Source organism: Apium graveolens, chromosome 6 (assembly GCF_009905375.1).
Source record: "Apium graveolens cultivar Ventura chromosome 6, ASM990537v1, whole genome shotgun sequence".
NCBI lineage: Eukaryota > Viridiplantae > Streptophyta > Magnoliopsida > Apiales > Apiaceae > Apium > Apium graveolens.
Genome location: NC_133652.1, coordinates 56,427,081 through 56,445,989, shown reverse-complemented (window position 1 = coordinate 56,445,989; position 18,909 = coordinate 56,427,081). Strand labels below are relative to the sequence as shown.

Genomic DNA, 18,909 nt, shown 5'->3' with positions numbered 1-18,909 from the left:
GACAAAGATAATTATCACCACTGGAAGGTGAAAATGCACCTACATCTTCTTTCCCAAGATGAGGCCCATGTGGATTGCATAGAGAGAGGTCCTCATGTACCAATGAGAGCTGCAACTGGCAATGAACCATCTGTTCCCAAACCTAGGCATGAATGGTCAGATCCTGATATTGAGAAAGTCAGGAAAGATAAGAAGGTCATGAACATATTGTTCAATGGAGTTGATGGTGATATGTTTGATAACATCATTAACTGTAAAACAGCCAAAGAGGTTTGGGACACAATCCAAATTATTTGTGATGGTACTGAGCAAGTAAGGGAAAATAAGATGCAGCTACTGATTCAACAATATGAGCATTTCCACTGTGAAGAAGAGTAATTTATGATACACTATCACACTCCTTCAAGAAACTCTTGAAATTGAGGTTTAAGTATTTTCCTCCACGATCTGATCGTAAAACTTTTATACTTTTCCCTTTTTTTCTTTTCTACTTCGGCCTTATATTCTTTGAACATTTCAAAAGAATCGGATTTGTTCTTCATAAGAACCATATATCCATATCTAATGAAATCATCAATAAATGTTATGAAGTAGTATAAGCCCCCTTGCCATCATGCGCATTCGACCACATACATCATTATGTATAAGTCATAATCGTTCGGTGGCCCTTTCACCTGATCAGGTAAAAGAAGCTTTAGTCATTTTTCCAATGAGACAAAGTTCGCATCTTCCGTATGATTCAAAATCAAACTTATCCAAGTATTCATCTATATGTAACTCAGAAATGCGTTTCTCATTAATATGGCTTAACGACAATGCTAGAGGTAATGTTTGATTTGAGTCAACTTAGAACATATAAATTGTTAACTAATTGTGCAACATTATAAGTCTTATCATTGAAATAGAATAAACAACTATTATTTATTTAATTAAAATGAAAACCTTTCTTGTCCTGACAAGAAATTGACTTAATGTATCCGCTAAAGGCAGCCACGTAATAACAATTTATCAAGTTCTCAATCTCGCCTTATGGGCAACATTAGGTATCGAGTTCCTTCAACTAGAGCAACAACTTTTGCTCCAATTCTAACCCTATACCTGAAGCTTGATCATTGCTATTCTTCTTCTTTAGATCTTCCAAATAAGCTTGACAATTTAACTTCCATTCATCCAGTTATTTTCACAGAAATGACAATCATCTCCTTTAGCTATACCACTATTAGGCTTCAAAAGCCCTCTGGGATTGGATTTTGTTTTCGCACCGAATAAGATCAAATCTTCACCTTACCTATCCACTTTCCTTTCCCATTTGCATTCCATGTGTACATCATCAATATGGACGTAATTCATGCCTTTACCGTGTTATTTTCAGCAGTTCTAAACATGCTTAACAACTCAGTGGGTGTTCTGTCTATCTCATTCCTTTTGTTCTTAACAAACTAAGAATGGAAGTTGTTCAAAGATTGTTTGATCAAATCAAGCTGAATCTCTAGACTATTCTTGAAACCCAAAATATCAAGGTACATATACCCATAATCTTTAGAACATGTAGTTCAACCGGATATCATTCTCCCATTAATGCAAAAGTATGGAGCCTTATTATTGTCAAATCTTTCTAACGAGCCTATCCTTCAAACATCCTTTGAAGATGCTCAATCATATCATAAGCATCATTATGCTCTTGTTGCTTCAAAAGCTCAGCACTCATAATTACAAGCATGAAACATGAAACATCAGTTGCATAATCAATTTGTTTCTCGTAGATATTTTGTTCAACACATGTTTCATTCTCAGCTAGAAGAAATAAGGGAGAGGTTTGAGTGACATCCTTGAACCTGAGGACAATCCTCAAGTTCTCGTGTCAATTGTGGAAATCATTTAATGTCAGCTTGTCCTTCTCAAGGACTATTACAGAGAGAAGTTATTTGTGTTATTTGTCATTTGATATCTACAATATTAAAATGCATAAAATGACTTAGTCTACAGATGATCATTAAATTATGTTCAAGTGATTATTCATATATATATACACAATATATATCTCCCACTATTTTTATCAAATCAATAGCCCTAACTATTAATTCAGATTGAACGTCTTTTATATCCTTTCTAGTGAGCCAAGATCCATATTTCACCATGCGTTATGTCAGCTTTGGCTTTTCTCCTAAAACATGATTATTTAGGTAGACAACATTTGTCAATTATATCAACAATATAACTCTTGGATAGCTTGGTGGAACAACATTTGTTCATATTTATCTAATAAATCTCGCAAAACTCTATGCCTCTAAGTTCACAATCCTATTGTGGTAACTTAGTTAAGTCAAACCCAATAGTCAAAAAGTATCAATATACTTCAACACATCTCCCACGATAGATAGGAGTACTTTGCTTTGGAGAACCCACTCCTGGTCGATCTAGGGGTTAACGCATTGGACTCATTGGAAGGCATCTGATCAACTTAATGTTAACTTTAGGGTTTTGTTAATTTTAAAACGATCATGATCCCATCATAAAGAGATTCCCAATTTTTCCTTGAATAAAATACTTCAAATCAATATTCTTCAATGGTTTGATTTCCAGGTAGTGAGGGAGTCATAACGGTCTTTCTTAAAACCCACAACCTTACAAGTTCAAATAACTCGCTTTTGACAAAATTGCCCCATGTCAGAAATCAAGAAAATTTGTATTTTATTCCGTGTTTCATAAACACGAGAATCTCATAATCGTTTGTTCATTTTAAAATATTGAGTCGTTACAGATTTTATCTTGTTTAGAAAGCATGGCATGGGTTTCGTATCTAATACATACATCCTCAATCTAATTAAGCATGCATCTTTATAAACTACTTTACACATACATTCATCATATGCTCATATATATGTAAAGTGCAATAAATAAACGTGGTTGGTTATGACTTTATCTTATGTGATCTTAATCAAGCTAATGACAAAGATCTAGGTCAATCTAAGGTGAAAAATAAATACAGGCTAACTATTACATATTTTCTTTCTTGTATTGTTTCCTTGGATGGCCTCCATATGAAATTACTCTTCCTTGATCTTCAAATCTTCATGTCTTCATGTACATTACACGAATGAAAAATAAAAACTAATCTAATATACATACAATAATAACTTGAGTTACATTCGAGATTTAATAATTACAAGATCAAACGACATGCAAGTCGTATTTAAAAAAAAAACAAAACCATTAACCTAAGGTCATAAGCCATAACCATCCACCATGCTTAATTAACACATAAGAACATGTTAAAACACATAATATGATCTTAACATATCATACCCATCATGATCTAATCATAAAAACCAAATATAGCAAAAATCAGAAAATTCGAAATTAAATCTGATAACATTAAATCGCAGGTTACAGGGTCTAAACGACGTCAAACGTCTTACAGATCAGTTGATGATAGCTTTTACTATCAGTTTTGTTCAGACGCTCGATTCATATGAAATAGCATATTCGTTCGCCAAAGTCAGACACCAGACCCAGATTTCAGCAAATCCGCTGCATCCGATTCAAAATCGTATCAAATACGATTCTTATAATAAGAACAAATACAAAACATGTATATATTAGTATAAATACAGATTATATAATCATCATATGATTATACAACTCTCATGAATATCATATATTCAAAAACATATATATACATACGCATATATAAACATAACAATATGTAAAACATACAAAATCGCATACATAACAGTCATGAAATATTGTATACATGTTATCATCATAAAAACAGTAAACACATAAATGAATTAAACACTTTTCGCAAGTAGCTCTGATGCCATTGAAGGGTTTCGTGCACATACACGCAACGGAAACAGTAATTAAAAATGTAAAAAACCAAAATTTTCGTAGATCAGATTGTTTATCTTAAGAAGCTTTACAAAATGGTTGACTAATGGATATCCAAAGCTTGTTCGATCACCACGCATCCCGCTCTCGCGATCTACGCTCTATCGGTATCCACACGAATGCTTGAACTCAAGGATTGGATGTGTACTAGCACAAACTCGTGTCTTCTCGCTCTCTCCATCTTCTTCCTTGGTGGCTAGGGTTTTAGTAAAAGTCTTGCTTACAAAATCAGCCACACAAAAGATATTATATAGAGAGTATAAAAACAAATTATAACTCTTAACTATTTAGGAGTTATTATTAATTCAAAATTTCTATTTGTATTATAATTAATTCTCACTTAATTATTTAACAAATAAATTTCATAATTAATATTAGTAAATTCGAATATCAATATTTATCTAATAATTAAGTCATACTTAATTAATATTATAAATAATTCGAATTACTTTAATATAATTTAAATCCAATTTAAATTAAATAATCCTTTAAGAATTCTTAGTGTGTGACCCTATATGTTATTATTACGTTGGTAACAAATTTTAAATCTAATTTAAAATCGTAAACAATGAGCGGCATCTAGTAATACATCATTGCTACCCAAGTAATAATAATTGAATCGGTGATCGATTAAACCTTTTGTGAATAATGTACAATGTAATATAATCCCTTTAACCAAATATTATAGATTAAACTAGAGGCATGTAATGTGTCATCCTCATCATAGTTTAATCCAAGTTTCCTTGATCAATGAGTAGACTATCATATCAAATCAACATTTGAGCGTGGCCACGCATTTCATAGTCTAGCTCACACAAGAGGCCAATAATATCACTCTTAAAATAGGAGGGTTAAATCTCATCTAGATCATTCATATTTCTCATACGATTCATAATATACCCAATGTCCACTTTTATCATTACCCGGTCAAGGATAACTTTTAATAGAAACAATGTATATTAATTCTCGTATAGAAATATAATGACTTCAGGTCTAAGGACCATTACATCATTATCACTGTGAGAATTACTTATGACACAATAGACATGTAGAATCTCACATTGGGTCTGTCCAGCACCATGTACATATACAGCTGCCTATGTTTTTGACTTTAGTATCACTATACCTATGATCAATGAGATGTGATCATCAGTCAACAAACACACCAGTCTTAATGCATTATTATTATCCCTTAATAATAATACTCGACTAGGGACCTTTAGGAATATTAATACTATTCTCATAATCTCATTTCTAAGTCACGTACTTAGAGATATAGATTTGCATATCATATTCCAAGGACATTTATTAATCTAACATTTATATCGCAGTAAATTAAGAATTAATAAATTATAAATAGAATAATCGATTGAACATAAACATTAATAATCCTAATGTCTTAAACTAAAACATCATAGTGTTGTCTCTAGGGCACAAACACTAACATTGAGTCCTTTTGTGATGCAACTTGGAAGAAGTGTAAAGAGAAGCTTGAGTCCAATTTGGTTGAAGGATTGTTGACAGCTGTGGACTCGACGGATGATGAAAATCATCTGTCGGATAATAAAAAAGGATTATTCGTCGAGTGACAAAGAGCCACATCCGTCGACTGTGAGTAAACCTATTAGCAAAGCTAAGCTAGCTAAGTTGAATGAGAAATATGGATCAGTTTCAAAGAACTTTATTCCAGGAGAATCAAGTCAAGTCAAGAAGGAAAAGAAAGTTAATGTTGGTCATCTGTCTATTAAGCAATTAAATGGCATATTAGAAAAGATTGAAGTTAAAACAGAAGCTAAAAAGAAAAACAATAGAAATGGGAAAGTAGGAATTAACAAATATAACAACTACACACCTGATAAATATGCACCCAGAAAAATCTGTGTTAAGTGTGGTAGTGTTAATCACTTATCTGTTAATTGCAAACTTGCTATGCCTACTTCCATGTCTGCACCCTCTTCTTTTCCTAACATGACTGACATGCCTACCATGCTTACGAATGCTATGTCTGCTCAGAATATGAATGCATAATTTGCTAACATGCCATTTGCACCTAATCCTTATTATGCTGCATTTCATATACCTCAAATGCCATTTAGCATGCCTTACTGAAATAACATGTTTGCAAATAGCATGCCTTTCCCTGTAAATCAAAATGTGCATGATAATTCTGTTTTAATGACTGGTTTCAATGGTTCAACTCAAATGACTAAGGATGAATCAGAAATTGCCAAGTCAAATGAGATCAAATCTAAGAAACCAAAGAAGAAAGTTAACAATGCAGGACCCAAGGAAACTTGGGTACCAAAATCAACTTGATTTGATTTTGATGTGTGCAGGGAAACAGAAAGAATCTTTGGTATCTGGATAGTGGTTGCTCAAGGCACATGACTGGAGATTCTACCCTGCTCACTGAGTTCAAGGAGAGAGCTGGCTCAAGTATTACTTTTGGAGATGACAGCAAGGGTTATACTGTGGGATATGGCTTGATTTCAAAAGACAATGTCATCACTGAAGAGGTTGCCCTAGTGGATGGTCTAAAGCATAATTTGTTGAGTATCAGCCAGCTTTGTGATAAGGGCAACTCAGTAACCTTCAATTCAGAAGCATGTGTTACGAAAAACAAAAAGAGCAACAAAGTGGTTCTCACTGGAGTGAGAAAAGGAAATGTGTACTTAGCTGATTTCAACCCATTAAATATGGAATCGGTAACTTGTCTTCTCAGTAAAGCAAGTCAAGATGAAAGTTGGCTTTGGAATAAGAAGTTGTCCCATCTAAACTTCAAGACCATGAATGAACTTGTCAAGAAAGAACTGGTTAGAGGTATCCCTCAAGTGGAGTTTACTAAGGATGGATTGTGTGATGCCTTCCAGAAAGGAAAGCAGATCAAAGCATCATTCAGAAAGAAGCTTGATTCAACAATTGAAGAACCTTTGCAATTGTTACACATGGATTTGTTTGGACCAGTCAATGTGTTGTCCATCTCAAGGAAAAGATTTTGCCTAGTAATTGTGGATGATTTCTCAAAGTTCTCTTGGACATATTTCCTAAAGTCTAAAGATGAAGCTACTGAAATCATCATCAATCACATAAGGCAAGTGAACAATCATCCTGATTTTAAAGTAAGAAGAATCAAGAGTGACAACGGAACCGAGTTCAAGAATTTTATGATGAGATCATTTTGTGAAGAGAATGGGATTATGCATGAGTTTTCTGCAGCAAGAACTCCACAACAAAATGGAGTAGTGGAAAGAAAGAACAGATCCCTTATTGAAGCTGCAAGGACAATGCTTTAAAAATCAAAGTTACCAACATATTTTTGGGCTGAAGCTGTGAATACCGCCTGCTACACTCAGAATATCTCTTTGGTTAATCAAGCAAAGTGCATGACACCCTACCAATTGTTCAAGAATAGGAAGCCAACTCTAAATTTTGTTCATGTCTTTGGTTGCAAATGTTATATCTTAAGTAATCAAACTGATCAACATGGGAAGTTTGATGTTAAAGCAGATGAAGGAATTTTTGTTGGATATGCTGTGGGAAAAGCATATAGAGTCTACAATCTGAGAACCAACATTGTTATGGAATCAATACATTTTGTGTTTGATGATAAAAAGATTGAAGGACTGTAAGATGAAAATTTCCATGAAAGCCTCAAGTTTGATAATATGGAGATGGTTAGTGATGACAGTGATGATGATAATGATCAAGAAATATTGAAAAAGGATAATGCAGAAAAGTCTAAAACTAATGAAGCACATAATTCAACATCTGTCGAGTTACAAAATGCTTCATCCGTCGGGAGACAATCTGCCTTATCCGTCGGGAGACAATCAGCCTCATCCGTCGGGACACAAAGTGCATCATCCGTCGGAATATTAAGAGAAGCTGAAAGTCAGAATAGATCACCTACAAAAAGTTCCCCTTTCTCAAATCAAAGATTCACAAACTCAGGGGGAGTTTCTCATAATCAAAACTCATTCACACATCAAGACAACAATGAGGCCTCTTCATCTAGAGCTAATCTATCTCAACAAAGGAAATGGACTAAAGATCACCCCTTTGAGCTCATTATTGGTGATGCTTCTTCTACAGTTCAAAAAAGAAGAGCAACTCAAGAAGAATGTCTATATAGCAGCTTCTTATCTAAGGAAGAACCAAAGAAGATAGAAGAAGCTTTGTTGGATCCTGATTGGATTTTAACTATACTGGAGGAGCGAAACCAATTTGAAAGAAACAAGATATGGAAGCTGGTACCTAAACCTAAATGAAAGAATTCAATTGACACCTAGTGGGTATTCAAAAACAAGATGAATGAAAATGGCATAGTGGTCAGGAACAAAGCTAGATTGGTTGCTAAGGGCTACTATCAACAAGAAGGAATAGATTTTGATGAAACTTTTGCTCCTGTTGCAAGACTTGAAGCCATCAGAATTTTCTTAGCCTATGCAGCTCATGCCAATTTCAGGGTCTATCAAGTGGATGTCAAAAGTGCTTTTCTAAATGGAAATTTGGAGGAGGAAGTCTATTTCAGTCAACCTCCTGGTTTTGAAGATCCAAATTTTCCAGGATATGTCTACTATCTTTTGAAAGTACTTTATGGACTGAAGCAAGCACCTAGAGCTTGTTATGACACTTTATCAAAGTTTCTTTTGGAAATTCACTTCACACGAGGTACTGTTGATAAAACTTTATTCTTTAGAAATTTTAATGGCTCTAGCATACTTATTCAAATCTATGTAGATGATATTATATTTGGCTCTACAGATGAAAAACTTTGCAAAAAGTTTGCCAAATTGATGCAAAGTAAGTATGAAATGAGCATGATGGGAGAACTAACTTACTTTCTTGGTTTACAAGTTAAGCAAGTTAGTGATGGAATATTCATTAGTCAAACTAAATATATTCATGATCTTTTAAAGAAGTTTGATCTTATGGATTGCACATCTGCAAAAACTCTCCTGGCCACTGCAACTAAGCTTGAATTAAAAACTACTCAAAAGTCCATGGATATTTCAAGCTATAGGGGCATGGTTGGCTCACTTCTGTACTTAACAGCTAGTAGGCCAGATATAATATTCGCTACTTGTCCTTGTGCTAGATTTCAGGCTAATCCTAGAGAGTCTCACTTACTAGCTATTAAGAGAATTTTCATATATCTCAAGGGAACACCAAAACTTAGCATTTGGTACCCTAGAGATTTTGATCTAACTGGTTATTCAGATGCAGATTATGCAGGTTGTAAAATAGACAGAAAAAGTACAATAGGAACCTGTCAATTTCTAGGAAACAAGCTTGTGTCCTGGTTCAGTAAAAAGCAAAATTCAGTTTCTACCTCTACAGCTGAAGTCGAATATATTGTTGTTGGTAGTTGTTGTGCACATATTTTGTGGATGAAAAACCAATTATTGGACTATGGTCTACAAGTGGATAGAATTCCCATTTTATGTGATAACGCAAGTGCAATTGCCATCACTGAAAATCCAGTACAACATTCAAGAACAAAGCACATAGACATCAAGTACCACTTCATTAGGGAACATGTGATGAATGGTATTGTGGAACTTTATTTTGTTCCAAGTGAAAAGAAGCTTGCAGATATATTTACCAAGCCACTTGATGAATCCACCTTTTCAAGGTTGGTAAGTGAGTTAGGTATGCTTAATTATTCTTGAATTATTTCAGATATTTTTGTGAGTTATAATACATCCAGAAACTTAATTGATTTCTCTGTTTTGGATGAAATTTTGGCTAAGTCAAAATTTACATCCCGATGGATGATCATTATCCATCGAGTTTGATCATCCGTCGGAATACTATTTGTATATAAAAATCAATTACTTTTCTTGATTATTTTATAACCCGACGGATAATTGTTTTACTCTCATCCGTCGAATTGTCTCAATCTTAGTCGTTAAAACTCTGAACGTTATCCATCGGGTATACTTATAGTTTGTAAGTATAACACGATGGATAAGTGATAGAATTTTTACAGTTTATTTATTTTTTAAATGACTATTTTGGGCTATTTTGATTGGTTACTTTATTTCACTTTATTATTTTTGAAAATTTATTTCTGAGATAGTATAAAAGCAGAATTTTTTTGTATTCTACTCTTTTATCATTCTCAAATCAATTGCCCTAACTTCCTTTCTTCTCCAAAGCAAATATTCTCTCTGCAAATTTCTCTTTATCTAACAATGGCACCAGTAGTCAAAATCATGTCTCAATCTGGATATATCTATGAAAAGAACAACTTTGTAGCTCTCGTGAATAAGGAGATTCCACAGTCTGGAGACTTTCACAAGATGATGGACTTTGTGAAGAGCTGTAAACTCAGTTATGCTATGCTGGAATCACCCACAATCTACTGTGAAGTTGTGGAGGAGATATGGACAACTGCCGTGTACAACTCATCTGACAAAACCATAACTTTTACACTTAAAGGTTAGCAATTTTGCATCAATAGTGACATTATCAAAACATGCTTTAGAATTCCAGATAACACTGCTACTGTTCCACACACAGATACTGATATAGTTAACATGCTAAATTCTATGGGCTATGCACTTTCTACTTCTAAGTTAAGTGAAATTAGGAGGCTAGGTCTTAGAAAGGAATGGAGCTATCTGTGTGATGTGGTAACTAAAGTATTTTCTGGTAAAATAAGCAATTTTGATTTTGTTAACATCTCTATGCTTAACATGTTGTATATGTTAGTTACTGATAATTACTTTAACTTCAGTGACTTGATCATGTTTGAGTTAGGTTATAAGTTAGGAGAACTTAATAAGAGAGGTTAAAGTCTCTATTATGATAGATTTTTTATGATGCTTGCTAACCATCTTATTGAGAATATTGTTGTTGAGAACCCAACCAACAAGCTGAATTGTTGGGTTCAAGAAAGGAGAGTCATTGTTGATCTCAACAGGGCAAGTCACCACAAAGAGGTGCCCCACTTCTACTTTCCAATCATGGGGGGACCTCAACTAAGTGAGGTAAGCACCACTGTCTCCACTCTTCCAACGTCATACATTTCTTTGCCTTCAAGTGTAGCTATGGCATCTGTGTCATTGACCCAAAAGATGCCTACCCAAGCTACCAAAACAACAGTTTCAAAATCCAAAGCTAAGAAAGGCCCCTCTGGTTTCTTTCAAAAGAAATCAGTTGTAAAATCTACTAAACACAAAGAGGGGAGTGTGAAGGAGAGTGAGCAAGATGAGGGACAGGGTGAAAATCAAAGAAACCCTAAGAATAAGGCTGGTGAGATTAGTGTACCCAAACCCTAGCCACACCACACTTTCCGAATAAACTATGGTAGTTAATAAGGAAATAAGTTCAATTCTAGTTTCATCCTCCCAAAAGGATGTTACTATTGAAACAAGCTCCCAACCAGGAGCACATACCAAGAGGGTTAGGGACACAAGTTCACCACAGACTTATGCTAGAAAGAAAAGATAAAAAACCCTTGGGGATGCACAGGGAACACACACAGTGCAAACTGGTGCTAAAGACACAGTCACTGCACCATCTCAAAGTCAGATTGATGTGGCTCCAATAAATGTGGAGTCACAGCCAAAATCATTAATAATTGAAGCACCTGAAATACCAAATTCACCCACACACTCACTGGATGTAGACATGATTCATACATCACTTCCAAATTCTCCATCTTTAACTCTATTGGAGAAGCCAAAAATCCAAGCAAGTGAGCATCATCTTTTAGATGATTTGTTGGCTCACTTGCCAATTCTTTTTGAGTCTATTGAGACATTTGTGCCCAAATTTTCATCAATCTGCACAGAGTCTACAATAGTCTCCACTCCAAACTCACTCATTTCTTTTATCTCGGTGGATATTCTTCATCCGTCGAGTAGTGATTGTATCCCGACGGATGTGCCTAACAGCAGTCATCCGTCGGCTAGCCAAACTACTATCCCGATGGATATTCCTCATCCATTGGGAGTCTCTACACAACTTCAAATTCCTACAATTGTCACAAGTGTAGATGACTTAGTAGTAGTACAATCACTCTTAGGACTGAGGGCAGGAGGTGAATTGAGTGAGAGGTTGGTTTGCTCCCAGGCAAAAGGAGAGATATTAAGTGAACCAAACAGACCATTTCTTCAGGTCTAGAAAAAGTGAGTGAGAGGATTCCCACCTTAGATGGTGAAGGTGAGGGTGTGAGGGTGGGAAGCCAAGGGGAGCCCTTGATGCAACAAAAGAGAGATAATGAAAGAAATGCAGGTACATGAGTGATAAGGGTGGACACCATTTCTAGTGAGTCAATGAATGTCAGTGATGCATAAAGTGAGAGACTATTTCAGCAAGAATATCAAGCTGTCATAGATTCTATCTCCCTAGATGCTGAGATATTTACTCATCCTGTTACAGCTTATCAAACTCTAGCTGTACAGGGCAATGAGGAGGCTGAAAAGATGCTCAATCTAGTGCACACAACAACTTCTCTACAAAGAGTAAAGGATGCAATCACTGTTATGCCATCCAATACTGGTAGTGATTTTGAACTGGCTGGAGATTCTTTTGGGGATGCTGGTGGGGATGATGAGGAAGATAACATGAGCATAAGGGGGAGATGCAGACATTCCTTCCTGGATGCTAACCAAAGAATGTTCATACTCACATCTCCAATCCACTTTGTTCAAGCTCATTCATGACACCCAAACAGCCATTCAAGCATCAACAAATGCCAGGACAAAGAGATTACTTACAACACATCTTGAAGCTCTACAGCTGCACAAGATTCAAGCTCTCCAACATATTCAAAGTGTGGATGAAATAAAGTAATAAGTTTCTGAAGTAAAACAGGATTTCATAGCAAGGTTGGATGCTAGACTTCCTGGAACCACCATGACTGAGATAGCTCAGAAACTGAGGAAAGAAGCTTCAGATTCATTGCAGAAAAAAGGAGTGATAATTATTGTATCGGAAGCTTTACATAGTGGTTTCTCAATAAGAGTTATAATTAAACATGGACTGGGAACTTTCCGCATCTACACAAAAAAAAGAAAATTATTAAATTAATTCGGAAAGATATTAGTGATAACTAAACTTCTCAACATAAATGATAATTAAACTTGTCTATAATGATTGGAATCTCATGGGCTTTTGATCACATGGGAAATGCAGTAAACAAACGGTTAGGGATATGTTGTGAACTTGATGATAAATTAAACAAATCACCTTAGTAGATTTAACCTAGTGAATTTTGTAGCACTTGACGGATGATCTAATATAGTCCCGACGGATAAACTTTACAGTCCCGACGGATGGCAGATTAGCATCCATCGAGTGAGTAGCTTATGTAATAATAAGAACTGTAGCACATTTCTGCAAAAAACATGTATAAGTCAAGAAGATTGCTTAGGGATTTGTAAGTCATGTTGACTACTAGATTGATATGCAAAATATGTTGATTAATTATAAATATGAGATGTCTTGTATAAGTGAAATGGAGTCAAGTGACCAATAGACACCCGACGGATAATCTACAAGACTCCCGACGGATGATCAACAAAGCTTCCTGACGGATGACAAGCATAGACCCGACGGATGATCAAATTCAAATAGTTGTTGACAGTGACAACACAGTCACATACGTCGGGTGTTTGCAAAAGGAATGTGGCAGCCTGTTAAGCAGGAATTTGAGAACAAAAAGGCATTACCATATCCATGCAATTACGAAGATATTCAAAGATGCTGGAATAGATTAGTGAAGCAGCATGAAGTTAGACTAGATATGTTTTGTTTTATTATCTTTTCTTATTGTCATGTAAACTTGGTGATATATAAACCAAGTGTAGCAAGTAGAACAATTAACTAAGAAGATACATTTTCAGAGAAACATATCAAACTATATCATGTGAGCATTTCTCTGTATCTTTAGTTGTTCAAACTTGTAAGCAGCTGTGAGCTATTCAAGCTTCAAAGGGTTCTCATTATATATATATATATATATATATATATATATATATATATATATATTTATACATATCTGGTGGATACTTTCAAATCCACCAGAAAGGTTTAAAAGCTTTTTATTTTTATTACTTAGTGTTTTGATTTTTATCATCTTTATATTCCGCACAACTACAAATCAAACACTGTTATATTTATCAAGTTAGAATTGTTTTAAAATCTGAAAAAGTAGCCAGAATTACATTCAACCCCCCTTCTGTAATTCTTGTTGTATTGTTCGGGAATAACACAAACCTCGAATAAAATACCTAGATCAAAATAAAACATGCTTAGATTTTATAATTTAAACATTAACAATAATTAAAAAAAGATGAATCGTAATATCTAAGTTAGGAATCAATGATACTCGGAGGAATCATAATAGTACCCAAATTGATTGCTCGAGATGGGACAAGAATAAATAATTATGTACCTAAAGTAAGAATCAATAATTACCACATATAAAAAAATCATTACAAATAAAATTCAATAATACATATATACATACATATATATATATATATAATATGTATGTATTTGCTAGAGAGAACAATGATGAAAGAGAATTAGATTTTCATTTTTTGTGGGACTATATTACATTCCACCGTTCTTGAAAAACACGTAGGTATGTAAATGCTAATGGTAAGCTTACAAAATTAATTTTATTTACGTATGAGGTATATGTGAATTATATCTTAAATTTTGAAAACACTGAATGAAAAAATGAAGTATGGTTTCAAATTATGACATAAATTTGAATTAGTACCATATAATTAGGCGCTATTTGGGGATGAAATATAATTTTCGTTAGCTGATGTGGCTTTTTATATAATTTTTGAGTAAAAGTGAATTTATTGTTGTACCCTTAAAATGTATTCAGGAATTAAGATATACATATATATTGACCAATCCTAATTTTTAAGATTTATATTTTTGATATTATTTTTATTTAGTCCAGGGGCTAGGTAAACCTAACAATTCTGATAACCAGATCACTTTCGTATCAGATCAATTTCGGATCCAATATATCTTCGGATTATGATATATTTGGATAGTATTCGAATCGAATCGGATGTGATTGGGGTCAGGACTTATCAGATTGAAAGTGGATAAAAATCAGATTAAGGTCGGATAAAATCCGATTCGGATTTTATTCATATCATAACTTATTAATTTTTTTAATTTGTGAGACTTAAAAAAGCATCTTTTTATTAAATGTATTACTTTTAATATAATATAATGCACATTTACAAAAAAATATGATTAGATAGAATTAAATAGTAGGGTCATGTGAGGTTCGGATAATTTATTATTCGATTTTGACCGGTTTCAATTTATAATGGGATCTAGAGTTTCAAATTATTTCCGGTTAAATTTTTGAATTGGTTTAATATAATTTTTGGATAATAACTGAATTTTATGATTCAGATTTCAAATCGGATCTCAATTAGATGAATTTTGGTTCCATTATTTAGATCAAGATAAATTTTGGCAGGCACATGGGCATGTATTTTTCATCATCTCATTGACCACTAAATCAAATTGATACCCATTATATATGCGTTTAATTTACTTTTTACTTAAATAACTGAACTTTTAAATATGTACTTTGCACGTGCACACCGAGTTGAACTACTTTCTTGGATTACAAGTGAGCCAAAGGAAAGATGGTATATTCATTTGTCAATCCAATCCAAGTATATCAGAGAACTTCTTAAGAAGTACAGCATGGAAGATTCAACTTCGGCAAAGACTCCAATGCCAACATCCACCAAGCTTGATCAGGACAAACATGGTAAGAAAGTTGACAGTAGCGATGCACAAAAAGCTCATCGGGCCGTGTTTTATCCGGACTTTAAAGAGTCCATTTTTTTTTGAAAACGGATCGGGCCGGACTTTTTTAAAAATCGGGTCGGCCGGGCCGAGCTTCCAAAGAAATATAAGACACGTTTTAGGCCCGCGGGCCGGGCTGGATCAGGCCGAACCGGGTTTTATCCGGGGTTTTTATTTATACATTAAAAAAATATTCTAATATTTTATAACTCGAATTATGAGTAGTTTAAATACTAGAGAAAATAATATCTTGATATATCAGATAGAGTAGTTTAGACACCAAAATAAATAATTATTTTAAATATAATATATAAATAATCATATATATCTTAATTACTTCTAATATTATAATATATTATTATAAAAATCATAAAAAGTATCGTATATTTTAAATTTTTTTTATAAAAAATCGGTTTTTTAATCGGGTTTTTCAAAAAGCCCGGATTTTTATCCGGGCCGAACCGGACTTTTATCCGGGCTTTTTTCGATCCAAACTTTTATTCGAACTTTTTTAAATCCGGGCTTTTCGGGTTTCGGGCTGAGCCTGATTTTCGAGAAAAAGGAGGCCCATGTAAGGCCCGCGGACCGGGCCAAACCGGACCGGACTTTTTTTCGGGTCGGACTTTTCGGGTTTTTTTCCGAATCTAATCAGATCAGATTTCGGGTTTCGAACGCGTCTATCATAAATTACTTAAAATAATGGTACGAATTACCTAAGATACAATATTGCCAAATTACGTCGGAAGAATCTTATATAAAATAAAGTACTAGGTGCAGCTAACTTACATACTAACATGCCAGTCATTAATTTATCATTAGTGATAATATTAAAGAATTAATAATAATTATGTCTTTTGCTTAACATGCATACTCAACTTACACTAAACCTAGTACTGATATTGTACTAATTTTTTAATGATCATGGTAATCCTGAACCCCGGGAAGTAGTACTGTATTTGTTAAGTGTGTTCAGCTAAGAAACTATTTGTAATTTTAAAAACTATTTAACTGTATCCGGTTACGAATCTATTGATTTTTTTAAAGGTTTGCAAAACTATATAATACGGAACCTGCAAAGAGATGCAAATAATGTCAAGGACGGAGGACGGAGGCAGGGGGTCGCGGCCGTTGTCATTTAGAAAATAATTTTAATGTAAAATATCATCCATCCAATATACTTAATATCTTAAATTATCTCATAAGTCTACTGTGCAGCCATTTTTAATATTAAATTCAGAGATCCTGTTTGTTAAGGAAAAAACAATTGTCAAACCACGCGTTCATTTCCTCTGTAATATTAACATTCAGATTTGTAAGGTAGGCATTGGACTTTCAAGTAGACCCGACAAATTTGAACATGACACGACTTACGCGATACGAAATGATATAAAAATTTAGTGTCTGTATTTGCATTTTTAGTACACGACACGAAAATACACGAACACGAAAATACATGGTCGAGATTTAGTGTCGGTTTTGTCTTTAACCTTCAAGTACACGACACGACACGAAATATACGACATAAATAAATATTATAATTAAATTTTAATATTTTTTATAAATATGTAGAATTATAATAAATGTATGCATATTTATTTTTAAAATATTAGTTAATTTCATTATATTGTATTGAATTGAGATCTAAATATATATTTTCATATATTTTATATTTTTTTACCTAAAAATCTTATATTTTAATTTATATTAATATTAAATTTAATATATATTAATATTTAATTAACACGACACGAAACGATACGAAACGAAAGTACACGAACATAAATATACACGAACGCTAAACATGTCGGTTTTATATTTGACATTTAAATACACGAAATACGAAAATATACGACACGAAAGTATATGATACGAACAAATTGTCTGATCTACTTTCAAGATCCACTTAGCGTAGCGAGTGCCGATCCGTTCATAATCGCGACGCGCGCATGAAGATAAAAACATTGCACGTTTATTGATCAAACTAATTGAGCAAGTGGAGGCAAATATCTTCAACGCAAACAATGATGACATCAGAGTATGAGAACTTGTACGTTAAAAACGTGATCTGCATATATTATATTGGAAAATACGGGTTTATAAGAATATTTTATATAACGTCATATCACTCTTATCAAGTTTTATATAAATAATTTTTATACATGTTGTAATATACTAGTAATAATGATAACTATAAAAGAGCTACTAAATTAGAGAGCAAGAGTAGAGGGAAACATGAGCATAGAAAGAATTGCTCGGTGCAAAATTTTCATTCACAGATGCAATCTATTTATAGTAAAACAAAGGGAGCAAGTATTAAATGCAAGATAACAATTTCTACAAATCTATGCATAGCCTAACTATTACAATATTGACTAACTATATGACAATCAATTTACAACACTCCCCTTTGATTGTTATGATAGTATGGATCATAGATTGGCTCGTTAAAACCTTGTCAAAAAAAAACCCAGTGGGATAAAAACTTTGGCGAAGGAAAAAGAGTACAATCTATCTTTTGAAAACTAATCATTCTCTGAATTTTGTTGCAACAAATCCTTGAGTCGACGCATTCCAATGTTATGTCGTAATTTACCAAATGTTGAATTCGGTAATGATTTCGTGAATAAATCTGCAAGGTTGTCACATGATCGGATTTGTTGTATATCAACTTCTCCATTCTTTTGAAGCTCGTGAGTGTAAAAGAATTTTGGTGAAATGTGTTTCATCCTGTCTCCTTTGATATATCCTTCCTTAAGTTGATCAATGCATGCAGTGTTGTCCTCAAACAAGACAATAGGATTTCTTGTGATGTCCGGTAATCCATATGATTCTTGAATATTCTTGATGATAGACCGCAACCAAACACATTCTCTACTGGCTTCATGAATTGCAATGAGTTCTGAGTGATTTGTTGAGGTTGCCACTGTAGTTTGCTTCGTGGATTTCCAGGAACTGGCTACACCGCAATATGTAAATACATATCCAGTTTGTGATTTTCCAAAGTGAGGATCTGACAAATATCCAGCGTCTGCATATCCAATCAGCTGAGATGTTGAGTTTTTCGGGAAGAATAACCCAAAATCAATTGTTCCACGAAGATAATGAAATATATGCTTGATCCCATGCCAATGCCTGTCCATCGGAGCAGAGCTAAATCTAGCCAATAAATTCACAGCAAATGCCATATCTGGCACTTGTATTATTTGCAAG

The 18,909-nt window shown here is 33.9% G+C and overlaps 1 protein-coding gene across 1 annotated transcript; it reads right to left on the bottom strand.

The window, feature by feature from the left end:
* Window positions 1–18,221: 18,221 nt before the first annotated feature.
* Window positions 18,222–18,884, bottom strand: LOC141665094 (secreted RxLR effector protein 161-like). The gene has a single exon (XM_074471076.1). The coding sequence runs from the start codon at window positions 18,882–18,884 to the stop codon at window positions 18,222–18,224; it is 663 nt and encodes a 220-aa protein (XP_074327177.1).
* Between the last annotated feature and the right edge of the window lie 25 nt (window positions 18,885–18,909).